General features: G+C 39.6%; 2 protein-coding genes across 13 annotated transcripts in view; one reads left to right on the top strand and one right to left on the bottom strand.

Moving 5' to 3' along the window:
- Positions 1-13,082, bottom strand: part of myo9aa (myosin IXAa) — a 156,021-nt gene extending 142,939 nt beyond the window's left edge. For 3 of the 12 annotated variants that reach the window (XM_049465438.1, XM_049465437.1, XM_049465440.1), the window contains exon 1: positions 12,650-13,080. The gene's annotated coding sequence lies outside the window, so the exon portion shown is untranslated. Of the gene's footprint in view, positions 1-12,649 lie in introns of all 12 variants that reach the window. The other 9 variants (XM_049465443.1, XM_049465441.1, XM_049465444.1 and 6 more) reach the window with 6 other exon arrangements.
- Positions 13,083-13,926: 844 nt separating this feature from the next.
- senp8 (SUMO peptidase family member, NEDD8 specific) lies at positions 13,927-18,039 on the top strand. The gene is made up of 2 exons (XM_007231851.4): positions 13,927-14,075; positions 15,061-18,039. Exon 2 carries the CDS (start codon positions 15,097-15,099, stop codon positions 15,733-15,735), a length of 639 nt encoding a protein of 212 aa, XP_007231913.1. The 5' UTR covers positions 13,927-14,075; positions 15,061-15,096; the 3' UTR covers positions 15,736-18,039.

Genomic DNA, 18,039 nt, shown 5'->3' with positions numbered 1-18,039 from the left:
AAATATATTGCAAAATATATTTTGGCCATATCATCCAGCACTACATTTAATCTGCACATCGTTGTCAGCGAATATGTGCAACATAAATTAGTTAAACACGTTTATTAAAAGATCTACCCACAAACATTAGAACATATAATGTATATACCTGTATAGACAAAAGACAGACAGGCTGCATGTTTCCCACATCAGTGAGAGTTTAATGGCAGTTACCCTGAGCTAATAGCAGTTCCTGAGTGGACTTGCTATTAATACCACAGCCTGCAAAGAGTAAGTAGTGAAGGTAGGACATAAGCAGCAGCCTCCGCCCCCCCAGCCTGTCTGCAGAAGGACATTTTCCGTGTCCTTCACGTCCTCTTAGTGTTGTACCCACTGTCTGAACAATGACCCCAGCATGGGCGAAACAGGAAACATGACTAAGGCACTTCTCCGCAGTGAAACAAATCAAATGCTGCTGCGTTCCTGGTGAGCTAAGTTTACTCAGAGTAGAGCACCTTCTAGTATCATAAGGTACACACCACACTCTGTGACACACAGTGATAATCATACAATAATTTATGGGCCATAAAATGTACGATTGTATGCACTACTATGGCATTCTGCATTGTAAAGACACTGCAGTAAATTAGTCTTTTCATTCCGGAGAATTATAGATTTGACAAAAGTCATAGGAAAAGGAACTAGTATATTATCCCATGGAAGCTGAAAAAACTATACTGATCCATAGGACATGTGCATGGGGCCTCCTATATTGAATATAAAGATAATTTCTGCCAGATTCTGATCATTCTAGCCAGACACGGCTGTTTACAATTTTTTTCCACCCACTTCACTGTCCACTGTGGGTGGTAATACCTTTTATAAGGTATTCTGCATACACAAGTGACACTGTTATGTTAAATGCCCACACAACTTTGTAAAGTGCATGCTGCCTTGCCATGAGCTTGTTGGTCAAGGTTCAAATTAATCTGAACATCATAACATCTCCCTGAGAAGGTATACAGGTGTGGGAGTTCCCTGACTTTTGGCATGTCAGTGCAAACAGGCTATGTCAATGTAAGTTACTTTTATAATTCTAAGCATTTATTTTTTTCTATCCTTGTCATTGCACTGAAGCATTAGACCTTCGACCTAGTTGGAAAAATAAACTAACTCAAAATCTCTTTTATTCACATCTCAGTTAACAAGAAGATTTTGAACCTAGTTAGTTTCAAACACATAGGTCTATTGCTGCTCCTTTTGCATTTGGTATGTAAGTGTAAGCATGCTATGCTTTTAGGACTAATACACTGTATGTATAAAATCTCTGTTCTGATTGGCTGCTCTATATGGTATTAGGCTTAATTGAAAAAGTAGTCCAAGACTGTATAGACCACGCCTGAGTGAACTATACATATGAAATCAAATTAATATTCCTAGAAAACAAAGACATTTTTGTCTTCTATGATATGTGTTCAAAGCAGCATCTAAAAATGAAGGTCTAAACAGGTCTACTGAAAGACCATAACAGGACACCTGATACAGGGAGAAGTGAGGAAGAACAGGGAGAAGTTACTGCAAGACTGGAGTGATCACTAAACTGCATTATGTGCACACCATTTCCCCTTCACAATCCTGCCCATTAAGACAAACTGCTAGACTTAGCAGGCCTTGGCCTGAGGGCATGCTGCCGACGGAAGGAGGACACAAGGAGCCTCTCTGCAGGCTCACTTTCTGGCAGACGAACAAATGCACATCAGCGTCCACCAGATGCTCGCGCTCAGCTCATCTTAGGGCCACACTGATGCCAATAAACCAAGTGTCACCCCGGAGTCAGATGCTGGGACGGGACAGCTTGAAATGTGCCTTTAGGAGTTCAAACAGCTCAGAGCATCGGCAGCAAGTGTCCAATCTTCTACATCTATGCAGAGATGTTTTATTAACATTATATCTATAAACATCTATTAACACTATATGCACAAATTAATCGGGACAGCTTCTTATTTACTGGTTCTTGTGAACTGAAGAGTATTTATACAAAAAAAATAAAAGAGCAAAAGCTGTCCAATATATTTACAAGCATTGCCATGAAGATTTGATTGCATTCAAATGCAACAAAACAGGACATTGCAAAATAGCTTCAGCTCGCAAAATAAACTGCAGTGTTAAAGCAAAACTGAACTAAAGCCTTAAGTTTCAAGGTCAGTGTAAATAACCTTTAGAGTAATCTGGAATATTTTCTATTGGTCTATACCTCATAAAATTCTGTTTCAGAAGGAAAATATGTCAAAAGTTGTGACTTAATTTTATATTACCCATTCTTATTGGACAACAGAGCTGTGTATTGACAAGTACTTGGCAATATAATGTTTCATGATAATGCATTGCAATATATTGCAACTGCAACGCTGTCATAGCATAAGACCACACCATCACCTGCATCAGAACATCCATCTGAAGACAGATCTGGCAGTGAATTTGATTCCAAATGAACCAAACTCCATCAGCAAATCTTTAAATGTAAACAATTAATTAAAAAGTAAATCAATGCAGCACTGCAAAACAAAATGCTGCAATACTTTTAACATATCGATATGTTCTTAAAACAAGACATGAGTGTAGTAAAGTAGTGGGTAGACTTGAGTTAGATTCCCTGCCTGAACAATCATACCACACTAAAGCAATAAAGAGGATTTGAGCAAGACTACTTATAACTCTGCATTCTCCTACCTGTGTTACATAAATCAAAGAAAAGTCAATCTGGACAAAAAACATCAAAAAACGCATGGAAAGTAAATGCACATATTTATTTTTCCATCTTTATCTTTACAGGGATTCTAGAGAATACCATAAAGCTGCCTAAACCAGAAAAAAGCACTGAAAAAACAGCAGAGTGAATAAAATCATTTCATAACACACGGCTGTTTGTCTTGCATACTCCAGGGGGCTGCCCTCTCTAAATGTTGGGTCGCGATTAATAGGGGCTTGCGGTTTATACAGTCCTGCCCACCTTACAGCTTAAACTAAACAGAAATATCTAAAAAGGAGGCGAGCCAAGCCATTATATTTAATATGGGAATGTGAAAGAACTAAAACACATCACAGGCGAGAGAATAGAGCATGATGTTCATATTTAGACCAAGTTTGATGACGGCGCAGCTAAGGGCATGAACGCTACCACATGCTGATCAAAACAGCTTTCCAAGGTATGAACAAAAGGATGCCTGATGCAACGGTGCATGATGTCATTATTATTGCAACAATATTTATAAAACCTAAAGTGCTGACCACATGTGCGGTTTAAAAACAACCTACACATCAGAGAGCACTCAACAAGAGGTTCACCAAGCCTCCTGAGACCATTATGAAACTGGCGGACATCTGAGTTCAATGAAACCAAGTGCTTGCTCTGCAGACTGGTCCTGGCCTATAAGCACTGATGGACGTTAGATGTTGTTGGAAAAATCCATAACTCCAAACTTCTTCCAGCCATGCTTCAGTTTACAAGAAAGTTGTAAATCCAGGTAGTTTCAAACTCAGTGATTTACTGCTGCTCCTTTTTTAGCTGACTTTTACTCTGAGGGAATTCAGAACTCAACAAATTTGGGGATTAACTGGAATGCCTTTTCTTTGCCCTGAAGCATTTTATAAGCACATCAAAATATCATGATAAATATTGCATATAGGACTAGCAATACAGAAAAAAAATCTCAATGTGTTTAGTCAATCCTAAGAGCTAATCAGATCATACTTACAGATTAATTTACAGCATCTCTGTACGATGCACCACTAACTGGATACCCATCTTAAATGTGCACCAGTCACATGCCACAAATGTAAATGTCAATTGTTTCAATTTTCCATCCATATTTCAGTTAATAAGAACATTGTAAATCTTTAGTCCTTAGTGTTAAACACATTGGCTTATTGCTTCTCCTTTTTTCTCAGCTGGCTTTTTATTCTGAGGGAATTCAGGTCTCAGCTATTTAGCAAGGGTTAATCTGGCAAGCCTTTCAATTGTCCTTCTTTAATTTTCTGATTCCGTTCATTCTTTGCAACTGAACAAAGAAAAAAAAGAAAACATCTGATTCACAGCCCGTTATCTTTGTTATCTGAAGCTTCCTGGCTTGCAGACTGAACTGCTGTTTGGAAGAGTACATGCGAAGAGGGCATCCAAGATTTGAGACAAGATAAGACAGTGATAAATCTTCCAGTCTCCTGAAACAGCGAGACTTTAGGTTTCCGACATTTTCCTTCTGGCCCAGCAGTAAAACTATAAAGCAGAGAAGACATTAGCCAGAGAATTTTCAGCAACGAACATCCAGAGGACAGATGACTGAGGACGACGGAGAACGGAGACTGCAGACGGGTGGTTCAGGTGTCTACTCATGTTCTCTTTGAATGAAGAAGCAGGTCAGGAGTGTCCAGCGTTCCTCTGTGTGATCCTGTATTTTTAGTCCAGTGTCCTAGATTCACAATGCGGCATTACTAGAGCCTTTTAAACTACAAAGCTGTGCTATTACAATGCCTCGTCCAACACCTGTTCTTCTGATACACATTAGTCTGGCAAGAGTGGGTCTCTGTGCACTCAATTAAGTACAATACAATTTGATTTGATTTGATTTGATATAATTTAGCAAAATAAGACCTGTCCAATCACTCCAGTACTTCTAAGGGTTTTTGTTGCAATTTCTCACCCAAACTAACAAGCAAGATGAACAGTGACAGAGTGCCCTAATGACCCGTCCCTGGGGGGTGGTGGCGGAGGGACAAAAGAGGCATCACTGCAGCCGTCTGAAACAAACACAGATGAAAAGCGAATGATGCTAATGGGTTTACCAGACCCCTTGTCTAATTGGCAGTACAATCTGAGAAGACCATGACAAACCAATTAAATGCCCATATGAAAAACTGGCAAAAAACTTCTTGAAAAGCTCTGCATCTTAATTGTAAATGTGCGGCCGCTGTTCCACACGACTTATTTAGTGCTGTTTTGTCAGGTCCAGCATGACGGTGCACGTCAAAGGATTACTGACCCCCTGCCCTGACTCAAACAGCCATATGGCTGCAAGAAGCTCGGGAAGCGAAAACGTCCACACTACTCCCAGAGTTCAGAGAGGAGGACAGACCGGGAAACTGACAGCAGAGACTGACTGCTAAACTTCAAACAAGCACAGCCTCATGAAGGATACACAGGAACCCTACAAATCAAGCATGCGGGAAACCTCAAAGGGAAAGCTTATTTGCAGACAAAGCCTCATTTTCGGTAAAGACAGAACATGAGAAGTTCTCACTTAGCTATGCAAACGTAGGCTACCTGCCATCTCCTACAGGAAGCTGAACTGTTCACATGGAGCAATATCAAACAAAAGAGTTAGACTAGAATGCCCATACAAACCGGTGTTGGAAAAAACAGTAGAAAAAAAAAGAAGTTCAAAGGGTTATCTGACACATTTCAATGTTGGCTTGTCCAAAACAACTTCAGCCATCAAGAAATTTGAAGCAAATGAACACAAACACAATTCACCTATAAGATCCACCTATAAAACACACTCAAAAATTCATTCTGGTACAAGTTAAGCTCAATCAAAAGACGGCTTTGGTCATTTAATTAAATTATTAAGATATAAGATGAGACAATATCTCGTCCAATACAGATAAATAATTTATCTTTCCATCTCTAGAACATATATCTCATGTTCATCTACAACTGAATGTTAATAAAAGTGCCTGTATGTAATTTGGAACATGGGGCTTTTTCTCAGAAGTGACTTCTTATTGTATATCGCCATTCAGCTAAAACTAGAGATTTAAATTTTGATCCATATTGCCCAGCCCATCTCAAATCAGATTCAAGTCACTTTCCTTTCTGGTCCTAGACCAGATAATTTGTGGGTAAATGCCATGAACGTGAATGGTCAAATTCGATGTCCTGCCTTTTACTCATATGTTCCTATTACTATGAATTGGGAGAAATCAAAATACTAAAGGCAATTTTTAAAACATATTTCTGATCACTGATAAAATCTTGTAATACAACACATTAATAGCTAATTACCACTAATACCCAGCAAATATTTGGGCTCTTTCTGTTAACGGATGAAGGGTCTCCTCATTCACAACAACTCTGCAGAGGCATGATGCATGTTTCAGGAACAGATTTGTTAAAACTACAGACCGCTTGTCATATGGGACTCTTAAAGGGTTCTATAGTAATGGTTATGGTTTAATAGAAAATCATTACAATGTTTAAATGAATGCTTCTTTGTTGGCTGAATTGTTCTTCTCTGTCATGTAAAATGTCCTGATAAACAGAATATGATAATATAGTGTATAATATTTTCTTATACAGAGTACCATTAAATATGGTCACGATAAAAAAAGAAAAAAAATCACGTTTTAGTACACACCAATCAAAAAGGGTACTAAAAAATATAGAACTATTTTATCAGTTCTATAAAACAACGCTTAAAAAACCTTTTCCATAACTCTTCTAAAATTGAATCAGTTACTCATCTATTTATTCAAGTATTAAGCACTATCAAAAAAGAGCAATTTTACAGTAAACTTCCAGGAAGAGGATTAACAGCCTGTAACACATTTAGGAGCAGCAGAGCTCTTACTTTGAATTACATAATCATGCATTTCAGAGATTTAAACCGTCACCATCAGTGCAGGCATGAAAGCAGTTATCAGAAATCTGCTACAAATTAATGCGCTGTGCATTAGCTATGAAGTTGGACTCAGAACAGTAGCATATTTGAGACAAGCTGTAACTGTATTAATCACAGTCTGGCTATATGACCCAGCCGTCCAAGCTCGCAGCTGTCTATTTATCTCCCCCATAGCAGACCACAACCCCCTCTAACTACATACACTGACTAGAGTTTCACAGATAATTCTTGTGGTCAGATACATAATTAGATCACAGTGTCTGGGTGACTACTAATACAGTAGAATGTAATGTCTCAGCTCATGTAGGCCTTTATAAGTTAGTAACCAAATGTTAAAATCAATACGGAATTTGATTGGGCATCATTGCAGTGCTGATAGAACTGGGCTGATATGATTAAAATGTTTAGCTTTATTAAAGCTCACCTTCCGTCGTTTTTTCTTTCATTTTAAAATGTCTAGTTGTGGTCTCTAGTATGAATGAATGACATGTGAGCCGTTTTTGTAAAAAAAAAAAGTGCTCAGGTGTCTCTGTATAGCTCTTTTTTAATGGACTGTTTTAGGGGTGTGTCCAAAATGACTGGATTCCAGCTTTGCTCATGAATATTCATACATGCAAACAGCATGCAAATATCTCTCCTCTGATTGGCTAGGAGCACTGCTACGCCCCTCCGCCGCTCTGCCGCTCACTGCCTCCCACCTCCTAACTGATGAGCGGTGATGTTGCGTCGCTTCAGCTCCGCCTCTGGGAGTTTCTCGAGCCAAGGTGGGCTGGTCTGTGAGTTTCTGCCTACGTAAGCAGAAAGATAATTCAAAATTCACCCGTTTTTCGGAGGGGGGGAGGGGGGATTTCTTTGCTTAGCTCCTGCAGACAATGGGGGCTGAAAAACAGTTTAATGTGCAGGTGTACACATTCAACTCGGAGAGACCTACTGTATTCCACAAAAAACAAGAAAAATCGGATTTTCGCGGAAGGTGAGCTTTAAGAAAACTGGCTGCAGCATTTTAAACTAGCTGAACTTTGTCTGAACTGACAATAGAGTGCTATAATTGTCTAGCCTATTTTTTTGGTGTCCTGCACCAGAATGTTACAAAGATCAAACGATAGATGCACACCAATTATGGTACCCAAATATTGAGATGCAGAACCAGATGAAAGAAGTCTATGATGGACAGAAAAGTGTTACTATGCTGAAGATTAGGGGCCAGTTAGGAGATGGAACAGTGCTCTGGTTTATGTGAAGATGTCCTTTATTTTAGGTGCTGTGCAGAGTCAGCGTCTGTAAATTATGCCTTCTGTTAAAAAAGCTTGACAGTAAGCTTTTGCAGAACAGGAAAAACTTGCCTGTTAAACTTGTATGTCCAAAATTATATAGACCTAATCCTCATACTCAAAATATATAACTCTCTTATTACTTATACCTAGCTTGTCACTTTAAGAAAGCTTGTGGCACGGTGATTTCCAACTGAAGGTTGAACTTTTGTGAACTGTAAGACAGACTAAGGATAATGGAGAAAAGAGAAAAAATCTCCTTCTGCAGATCGCTGGGGGCCGCATACTCAGATCACAGATTACATCATGAGACAGCGACATGTGAGAGCACCCGAGACCCAATACCATGGCCTTATGGCAGAAGATCTGTGTGTGCAAGATAAGTGGGAGAAAAGAGAGAGAAGCAGACTGTCCTAAGCCTGATGGCCCTCCAGGCGCTCACCCTGCTGAGAGCAGGATGCATTCAGATGAGACAGCAACATTTATTTCTGGTTGGCATAAATATTTAACGGTTATATCAAACTTTCAAAGTGACTCAGCTCCTTCAAACAGTCCTCGGTACAGTCTAGTTTATAAACCTCTACTTTAAAGCCACTTTATTTTACTGCTTTTCTACATTTTCTGCTCATTTTACAAGCTGAACTACTCTGGGTACTAATTTGTTGTCAATTAACAGTGTTCATAATGGCCATCGCTCACAATAAAAGGTGTTTCTCATGGCATAGCCTAGTTATTCCATATGCAGTTGAGCTTTGCTTATAGTTTTTTTTTTTTTTTTTACACCTTCCTTGTTTAGTCCAGATCTTAAAACCATGATCCTGATAAAAGCACCAAAAATTTGATTTGACCAAAAGTGGTGAACTTGGTCAGGATCAACTGAAACATGGTTCAATTCCATTAAACCATTAAACAACAGAGAGAAGAAACCTGAAGGGCGCTGTGAGGAAATGTGTCTCTCCATCACGACACAGCCATATGGATACAAAGGGTTACGCTTGTGATTACTGTATCTGCTGTAATTGTATATTAACCCTTATTTATAAACAGGAAAAAAAATAATCTGATGGTAAACTGTTACACTCATGTGCATGCACTCAAAAGGAGTCAGATTACGGCAAAATTTGGCACAATGTTCAATAAACTGCAGTGTGAAACTAAAACTAACTGGACCGAGCGAATACAACAAACACATGAACCTCGGTTTTCCACTATAAAAAAACAATGCCCTGTTATGTCAATTTTAAGCTCAAATAGCCTAGCTCAAAGTTTCTCACACTAAAAAAACAATTACGCTTTAGTCCTGACTGTTGAGGTCAAAAGATCTGCCACTGTTTTAACAGTATAAAGTCTGCCAACAACAATGTAATATTAACCATATCATGCTGCAATGGTGCACAGGGGGCTTTCTATTTTCTCAAATGGGGGAAGGGGGAATTTCTGAGGCGTCAGATGTCCCTAAGTCCAGCTGTCAAGCTGATGTCAGCCCAGTCCTTCCAACTGGCTGCCCCAACAGAACAGCTGAGGCAGGCAGGCAGACCCTTAACATTCTTGTGGACACAGTCGAGTCACCTGCGCTGATCTGCTGGGAAAGAACAGCAAGGCACTGGGGTGGGGTGGGGGGTGTTTCCCAAACCAAGATTTCTCACATAACTTACAGGAACAGCCAACAAAGTAAACACACACTTGCTTCAGCACATGACCTCCAGTTTCTATTATAAGTGTGTACTAATTTAACATAAGACCTTTCTATAAGGCAGACCCCAGTCTTCCTTGAAGCCTAAAATCCCTCTATTGTTCAGGAAGAGATTAGGTTCTACCCTACAAGGGCTGCACAATATATGGATTCACCATTGTCACTGCAATGTTGGCATGCACTACAGTAGCATAACAGGATGTGCAATGTCAAGTAAGATCAATTTAATTGAATATTACAACTTTTTTACTCATTGATACTAGGGTAGTTAAGGGTTGATGAGAGTAATTGTGTTATCATTATCATGAAAATGGTTGTAAAAAAAAAGAGTAGAGAAAGCTAATTGTTATTTATTTATATTAGCTTTAATTTATCTATTTTTTTAACCTGTTAAATAAAAAACAAAGGGTTTAAAGCTGTGACCAGTCTATGAACACTGAACTAAACAAATGAAAAGCAAAAATATGTAATTAAAAAATTCTCAGAAGAAACCTTTAATTTTATTGTTTGTATACAGTTGTTTGCCAGCTAAAATGTACAGTAAATAAACATTTGTTACTAAAAGTTATACTGGGGTGTCTAGTCTATCTGTACGTTATAAATGTATATATCTGCCAATAATGATATACATGTGTAATATTGAATATCAGCCCAGAATCCCACATTGGTCTATTCTTAAAAAAAATAGCTGCACTATAATCTGAATAACAGCAAACTCAAATGGCATTACTTATGTGCTGAAACAGAGGTAGCTGCAGACTGTGACATAACACAAAATTATGACATGTGACATAATGGGGCTGGAGGTAGAGTGAGGCACAGCGAGGTAAACATGCACAGTGAACAAACACTGCAAACTACTTCTCAGTCTGGGAAAAAGTTGTGCAGCTAAGTCAAGCGTCAAAATATTTTCAGTAGCTTGAACTGATAATTTAACATATCCCTCAACCATAATTGTTATAGGAAATATTGAAAGAAAACTCTCAATCATTGCAATCAGTTTTTCCCAATAACGTGCATCCCTATAACCTATTATTTTACTACTACTACTATCTTAGCCAGCATATGTTGGAAAGGCTACATATAGGGCTTGTATTGAAAGTTACCCTGCTGGGAAAGAAGAACCTCTGCATGTGTTGCTGTCAAGCAAGCAAGATGTGCACCAAATAAGGTAAAATACTGAAATCCTGCCCTGCAAGTCTGAATCTCTCAAAGCAAATGCATTGCTTTAGACTAGAATGTCCAACCTCATCTGCAAATAGACTGAATGACTAGGCAGATCTGGCACATCTTGAAATGAAAGTGAGGTGCATCCAACTGAAGCATCCAAAGAAGGATAAAGGGGGAAACCTGGGTATCTGCCACAACTCTCAAACTCCACAAACCTACTAGCCAAGTGTTTTAGTTTCTGTCATTGATCCCCTCGATACTTTACATACAAGTGTTTTCCCTGCTCCCAGCACACCTGATCCAACTGATTAACACAAAATTAGGATTTTGAAAATTTGTTGTAGGTGCTCTTTAACGTTTTAAGGCAGTCTTCCACTATTCGACAATAATAGCAATAATAATAACAATAATAATAACACTGGAAGTGCAGTTACACTGTTTGGAACCACTTTAGTCAATACATTTGTACATGTACAGTAAATTAGCTATTTTTTTCTGACAGTGTAACTGTACCGTTCTATGAAATAAACTTGAACACAAAAACAGAGATTTGGAGTCACTGACACACACACAGACCAAACCATGAAAATTAGCATTTTCCCTAACACTATAAACTACAGTAACAGTTACAGAGAATTAGGGATGAATGGAGTTACTGACACACACAGCTCACACACACTTAACTACACAGACCAAACCATGAAGTTCAGCATTTTCCCCAACACTATAAACCACAATAAACCACATTATGTTGGAAATAAAACATGAATAAAACTAACGACAAAGTGGAATACTAAAAAAATATTTTAAAACGCATTTGCTTTTGATTGCCAGGCATAGGCACTTTTTCCTTTTAATTTATGTATTTTGTACTTCTTTCCTAGCTGTGTTTTGTATATGTGTTTGTATATTGTATATAATCTCAAACAGCTCCTCACACTGGAGGATCAACTTAACTGTATGGAGCCACAAAAATATACCTATACAGTAATTAGCTGTACTCTTCTATAATACGAAGCTAAACACACAAATACTGAGATTTAGGGATGAATGTAGTCAATAACACACACAGCTCATACACTCCACTACACACACCAAACCATGAAGTTCAGCATCATAATATTATGTTGGAAATGAAACATAAAAAGAATGGCATGTACAGGCATTTTAAGACTTGTTTTTGTGTTTTTTCCTTTTTATTTATGTATGTTTTTCTTCTTCCCTAGATGTGTTTGTATATAAATTGCAACACCCAAACAACCTACTGAACTCTCTCAAACAGCTCCCCACACTGGAGCCACTTTAGTCCACAAACATGTACCTGTACAGTAACTAGCCAAAAAAAAAATCTGATAGTGTAACTATACTGTTCTATAATATGAACCTAACCACACACACACACACAGTTTTGGGAATGAATGGAGTCAATGACACACACAGCTCACACACACACACTCAACTACATAGACCATAACGTTAATATGTTGAAATTAATTAATTTTAATTTATTCGCTTTTGCTTAGCAGGCACAGGCATTTTAAGACTAGTTTTTGTGTTTTATTTTTCCTTTTTATTTATGTATTTTTTCCTAGCTGTGTTTGTTTATAGTTTACAACACCCAAACAACCTACTAAACTAAATTAAGTTAACTCAAACAGCTCCTCACGCTGGAGGTGCATCTGCACTGTTTGGAGCCACTTTAGTCAACAAAAATATTGAAAACAAAAATACAGAGATTTAGGGATGAATGGAGTCACCGACACACACACAGCTCATACACACTTAACTACACAAACCATGAAGTTCAGCATTTTCCCCAACACTATAAACCACAATAAATACATTGAAACACAAATACTCACCTATCCGAGCTGAGAACAGTCCAGTTTAAGAGTTTTACAGGGTTTACAGGGCTAGCTGGCTAGTTCGCAGCCCCTGCAGGAGCTCAGCGTCCCGGAGCTGCGGTTAACCTGAGCGTAGCTAACAGCGTTAGTTAAATATCCAGCGTACGAGCTTCTCTCCTCAAACTGTCCTCCGTACGAACTTCCCAACGGAAAACCGCGCACGACACCAAGCCATTCCGCTCCCCCGCACTTCACACACTGAATTCAGACTCCAGCACGCCGGGCTTCTCCTCTCTTCCCCCGGGTTTCTCTCTCCGTCTCCACTAATCACTGCTGCTCCTCGCTCCGCCGTGCGCGCGCGCTGCCTGCCTGCCTGCCTGCGCGTGCTCGCCTCAATCTCACACTAATAATCTCTACCATCAGAGTGAGCCAGCGAACGAGGGGCGGGGCTAAACGCAGCCCCGAACAATTAGCACGACTCTGATTGGCCGCGGACTTGCAGCTGGCGAATCAGCGAAGCGGTCGTTGAGGGGTGTGGACTTGAAGGGAGAAACGGGCGCGTCCCAATAATAATACGAGTGCTTTTCTTCTGAACTAAAACCTGAGCAGAGCCATACCACAGACCCTTTAATACATACATACATTTAGATTAGATTAGATTTGATACATAAGCAAAGGTTTTATTAATTACATCAAAATATATATTATGATATTTATAGCTCTCAAGTAGGTCTTTGAGAATGCATATTATTATAGCTAGCAAACCTTTTGGAATTACTTTTTAAATGTTCTTGAAAGGAAAACTACTTTAGATTTTTGTCTTTAACTCCACTCCACTACACAATAGACCAAAAACAACATTCCTTATTTAGTTCTATATTTGGTAAAGTTCTATACACAGACATATACATACACAAATTGTGTTTATTTTTAAAAAGAATCTTGCTATAGAATAAGAACTTATTATTTTAAACAACAACTTAAGTTTCTCAAAATAGCGGCACAGTTTCTCAAAATATTGACTTTCTAAAAAACATTTCTAAATAACAACTTAATATTTCAAAATAACGACTTGGTATCTCAAAAATAATAAGATAATATCTCAAAATAATGACTTAGTATGTGTTGGATTTTTACATTTTATTTTAGGTGGTGTGAATAGGCTTACGTAAAATGCAGATAAAAAAAACACAAAAAAAATCAAGTTCTATTTTAGCTAGTAGGTAGGTAGTTAGTAAGCGGGTAGGGAGTTCGGTCGGATTGGGACGCGCCCACAGTCCTGCCCGCTGCACTTGCTGCTGGTTGGTGGTGTAGCTGTGCTGCTAACGCTGCTGCTGCTGATGGCCGGGGTCTGTAGGGCAGCTCTGAGCCACTGCCGCTCCGCTCGGGTTGTTGAAGGGTGACCGGGATGACCCGCCGGGTTACTGAATGTTTCCTCAGTGAGGTAAATGCAGTAATATGTCTCTGTTCGGGGGGCTTGTTAGAGTAACGTGGGGAGCTAGGCTAAAGCTGCAGTGTGCTGGGGACGCTCACTGCATTACTAACAGAGGAAGCTGCTAGGCTAGTTAACCCAGCTGAACACTCTCTCAGCGCACTGCAGTACTTGGAGCTAAAGCTACTGTTTTAGACAGTGTTTATAAACACGCGGCTGTTTGTTATTTATGTAGCTAGTTGTTGTTGAGACGGGTCTTTTCACTGCCTTTAGAACCTGCACTTTACTGTTTACATGGCACTGTCATTTCTATGTGGCACGTGGTCATTTTACTGTAACAATATTTATAATTGCTTCTCACTTCTGTAGATAGTCATGTTCCTGCTTGTAAATAATACCAATATTATATATAACATACAGCTCTGGAAAAAACTAAGAGACCACTTCAGTTTCTGAATCAGTTTCTCTGATTTTGCTATTTATAGCTATATGTTTGAGTGAAATGAACATTGTTACGTTGTTACTACGGACAACAAAGTTCAGAAATCAACATTTAGTGGTGGAATAACCCTGGTTTTTAATCACAGTTCCCATGCATCTTGGCATGTTTTACTCCACCAGTCTTGCACACTGCTTTTGGATAAATTTATGCCTTTACTCCTGGTGCAAAAATTCAAGCAGTTCAGCTTGGTTTGATGGCTTGTGATCATCCATCTTGATTATATTCCAGAGGTTTTAAATTTGGTAAAATCAAAGAAACTCATCATTTTTAAGTGGTCTCTTATTTTTTCCCAGAGCTGTATATTATTATATTAATGTTAGTGGGGCAGTGTTTAGAGAACTGGATAATCACGGATACTACTTATTTACATACTGAAACATGCATGGTTATTCAGTATTGTGAGAATGATAACACAATAAATTATATACAGTATTGTACATCTGTTTTTGCATTGGCTCTGAATTTTTTTTTACTGACTTTAATTTATTCTTGTAGTAATCTGCTGCCTTCCTGACCGAACCTGCCTTGGCAATGGACCCAGTGGTGCTGAGTTATCAGGACAGCCTGCTCCGGCGCTCTGACGTGTCCCTGCTGGACGGCCCACACTGGCTGAATGACCAGGTCATCGGTTTCGCCTTTGAGTATTTTACCACAGAGCGCTTTAAAAGCCTGGGCGATAAGGTCTGTTTCATCAGCCCTGAGGTCACCCAGTTCATCAAGTGTGCCTCCTGCCATGAGGAGCTCGCCCTGTTCCTCGAGCCACTGAGGCTGCCTTCCCGTCGCTGGGTCTTCTTGGCCGTCAACGACAACTCCAACCAGACGGCCGGCGGCTCCCACTGGAGCCTGCTTCTGTTCCAGCGAGACACGGGGCACTTCTCCCACTACGACTCACAGAGCGGCGGCAACTCCCTGCACGCCCGCCGCATCGCTGCCAAGCTCGAGACTTTTTTGGCCGCTGGGAGCAAAGTCCCCTTTGTAGAGGAGCCGTGTCCATCACAGCAGAACAGCTACGACTGTGGCATGTACGTCATCTGCAACACGGAGGCTCTGTGTGAGAGCGTGCGAGTGGGGAGCTGCGCTCGCCTCCCTGCCCAGACTATCACACCCACTTACATCACGAGGAAGAGGACAGAATGGCACTCGCTAATTCAGAGACTCGCTAGGGACTGAATAGATTGAATGGCAATTCAATAAGCATTTTACGCTTAGATTGACATTAGTTTGGGGTGGTTATTCAGGTCCAGGAGGGCCAGATTCACAGTTTTGTGATTTTCACGCACTAGCTCTGCCAATTTATCTTAACTGGAAATTGCCAGGTTTAGTAGATCTGTTATTATTGCAGGGAAGTTGGCTTTGTGGTGTGGAGTGTGTGACTTCACCCTCTGTTGCCCACCCCTGCTTTAGGTTAAAGCTGTGTCCTAAACTTCACCCTATTCACTGTTCCCTACACATGAAAAACAGATATATACTATGGCACAATCCCATTTCTCTTTTGTACCCATACTCATTGTTTTTGAGTGTAACTCTTCCCATTGGATCAGAGTTACAAGCGAAAGAAGTGAAATCGTCCCCTTAAAAATTGGCTAGAGCACCCGATACAGATATACAGCAGTAGAGCGCTTCTTTCCTAAGTTTAGCAACCTAGCTGCTGGTTAACTAGTTAATTTTAGGTCATTGTATGTCTTCAGAAAGTGAGCAGGTGGTGCCGCAATTAATTATTATTGTTCATTCCTCCATGTGATAAGGAGCTTAAATTAGCTTTTAGTATATTTTTCCATTCCACCTTATATGCTGCAGCCTCAGCTGTCTCTTGCACCATTTAAGGTGGAACAGGAAAGTCAGCTAACTAGCTACTAAGACAGACTACTAGCAATTTTTTTAATGCATGTTATGAAGAAAATGGCCACAAAACATTGAAACTACTTTCATTTAACAGGAAAAATACTCAAATTTGTTTTGTTTTTTTTGGTCACTTGTGCCGCCACCTTGCCAGTGATTTCTTAGCCCTCTCTTTAGATTTTGCCTCTGAAAAATCTCTGTTTAAAGGGTCATGTAGCCCTGACACTCCCTCCTACCCCTCCAGCCTAATAAGAATCACCCTTCTCCCAGACGTGTACGTGCAGAACAGATGGATGGGGCCAATGAGTGAAATGGGATTTTGTCTATGTATACAGATATATACTATATACAGCACCATTACTATACACACAAAGGATTATGGGTATTCCATGTTCAAAGGGTACATTGTCTGCAAATGTTTATTATTATTGAGCACTGAAAGTTTGGCACTATGTTTTTAGACACAACAATTCAAAATAGGTTAACCCCAAATTAGTGCAGGATATAGTAAATATGGAACAGTTTTGGACACAGCTTGGGTGTTTGGCTAATAGGGGTGTAAATGTCTTAATTAAAATTGTTAGTGATTCAGTATGGCACAATACTAACTTTTTTTTTTTTTTTTTTTTGCTGTACAAAATGATTTGATCCATTGTAGGGCTGGGCAATATATCAGTAAATATCAGTTATTTATTTCTGTTTACGATCTACCAATATACTGATTTAATTCTGAAATTATATCAGCAACTCTTTGTTTTTTAAATTTTTTGCTTTGGTAAATTTTGGAAATTGCATTAAGGCCTTAAAATGAGTGAATGTTACACGAGTGTTATTGTAAACAATCTTTGCATTTGAATGATCACCCTCAGATTGTTGCATGCTACATTTTTGCACCTCTTTTGGCTTACAATGAAAGCCAGTACCTACAGTAATACATGATTTATGCTCCTGCACAACAATAGACACTCTAGTAATAAACAGCATGTTCTGCTACCCAGAGAAATCTCATCAGAACACAACGCACTGCTTATCATTTATACCCTGTCACTCTTTCTGTCTGTCTATACCGTGCTCTGCCACTGATGCTTCAACAACAAGCAGGAACTCTATGGAGAACATGATCAGCAGCACAAGCTCAGAGACTGTGATTGTAAGCTACGGGAGATTAGTAGCTGCGTGGAGTTTAGCCTCTGACATGTTGAGATGAATGTGACACTTGTTTACAAGACTTTTCGCTCAGGGTTATTTCCAGAAGAAAACAGAAGAAAGAATGTGGTCTGTGTTGCAGATTTACAGTTGGAGGACAATGTGCGACTGTCCCTCGTGAACACTCTGTGCTGTACACGTGAGCTCGAATGCAACTCCTGTTTTCTTAACGTCCCGGTTCTCTGCTGCCATAAGCAATGTGTTTCTGCTGCTTACACACGCCAGAGTGTAAGCTTGACTGAGAAAATGCAGATTTTGTCAGTGTGCAAGTGCATTCATGTTCTGAACAGGCAAAGCACTTTCTGACCTCGCAGCGAATGCACGACATTTTGTATCTTCAGCTTTTCTCGTGGTAACGAATGACGCAAACAAGAATCGCCTCATTGAGTCTTGTCAAATAAAGCATCTGTTGCATGGATGGAAACCTGA

Source organism: Astyanax mexicanus, chromosome 16 (assembly GCF_023375975.1).
Source record: "Astyanax mexicanus isolate ESR-SI-001 chromosome 16, AstMex3_surface, whole genome shotgun sequence".
Classification (NCBI taxonomy): Eukaryota; Metazoa; Chordata; class Actinopteri; order Characiformes; family Acestrorhamphidae; genus Astyanax; species Astyanax mexicanus.
Note: the sequence above shows the minus strand (reverse complement) of the source record. Positions and strands in the feature narration are given on the sequence as shown.

What these genes read in the sequence shown, in the direction of transcription:
- senp8 (XM_007231851.4), top strand. Translation starts at nt 15,097, where the DNA reads ATGGACCCAGTGGTGCTGAGTTATCAGGACAGCCTGCTCCGGCGCTCT.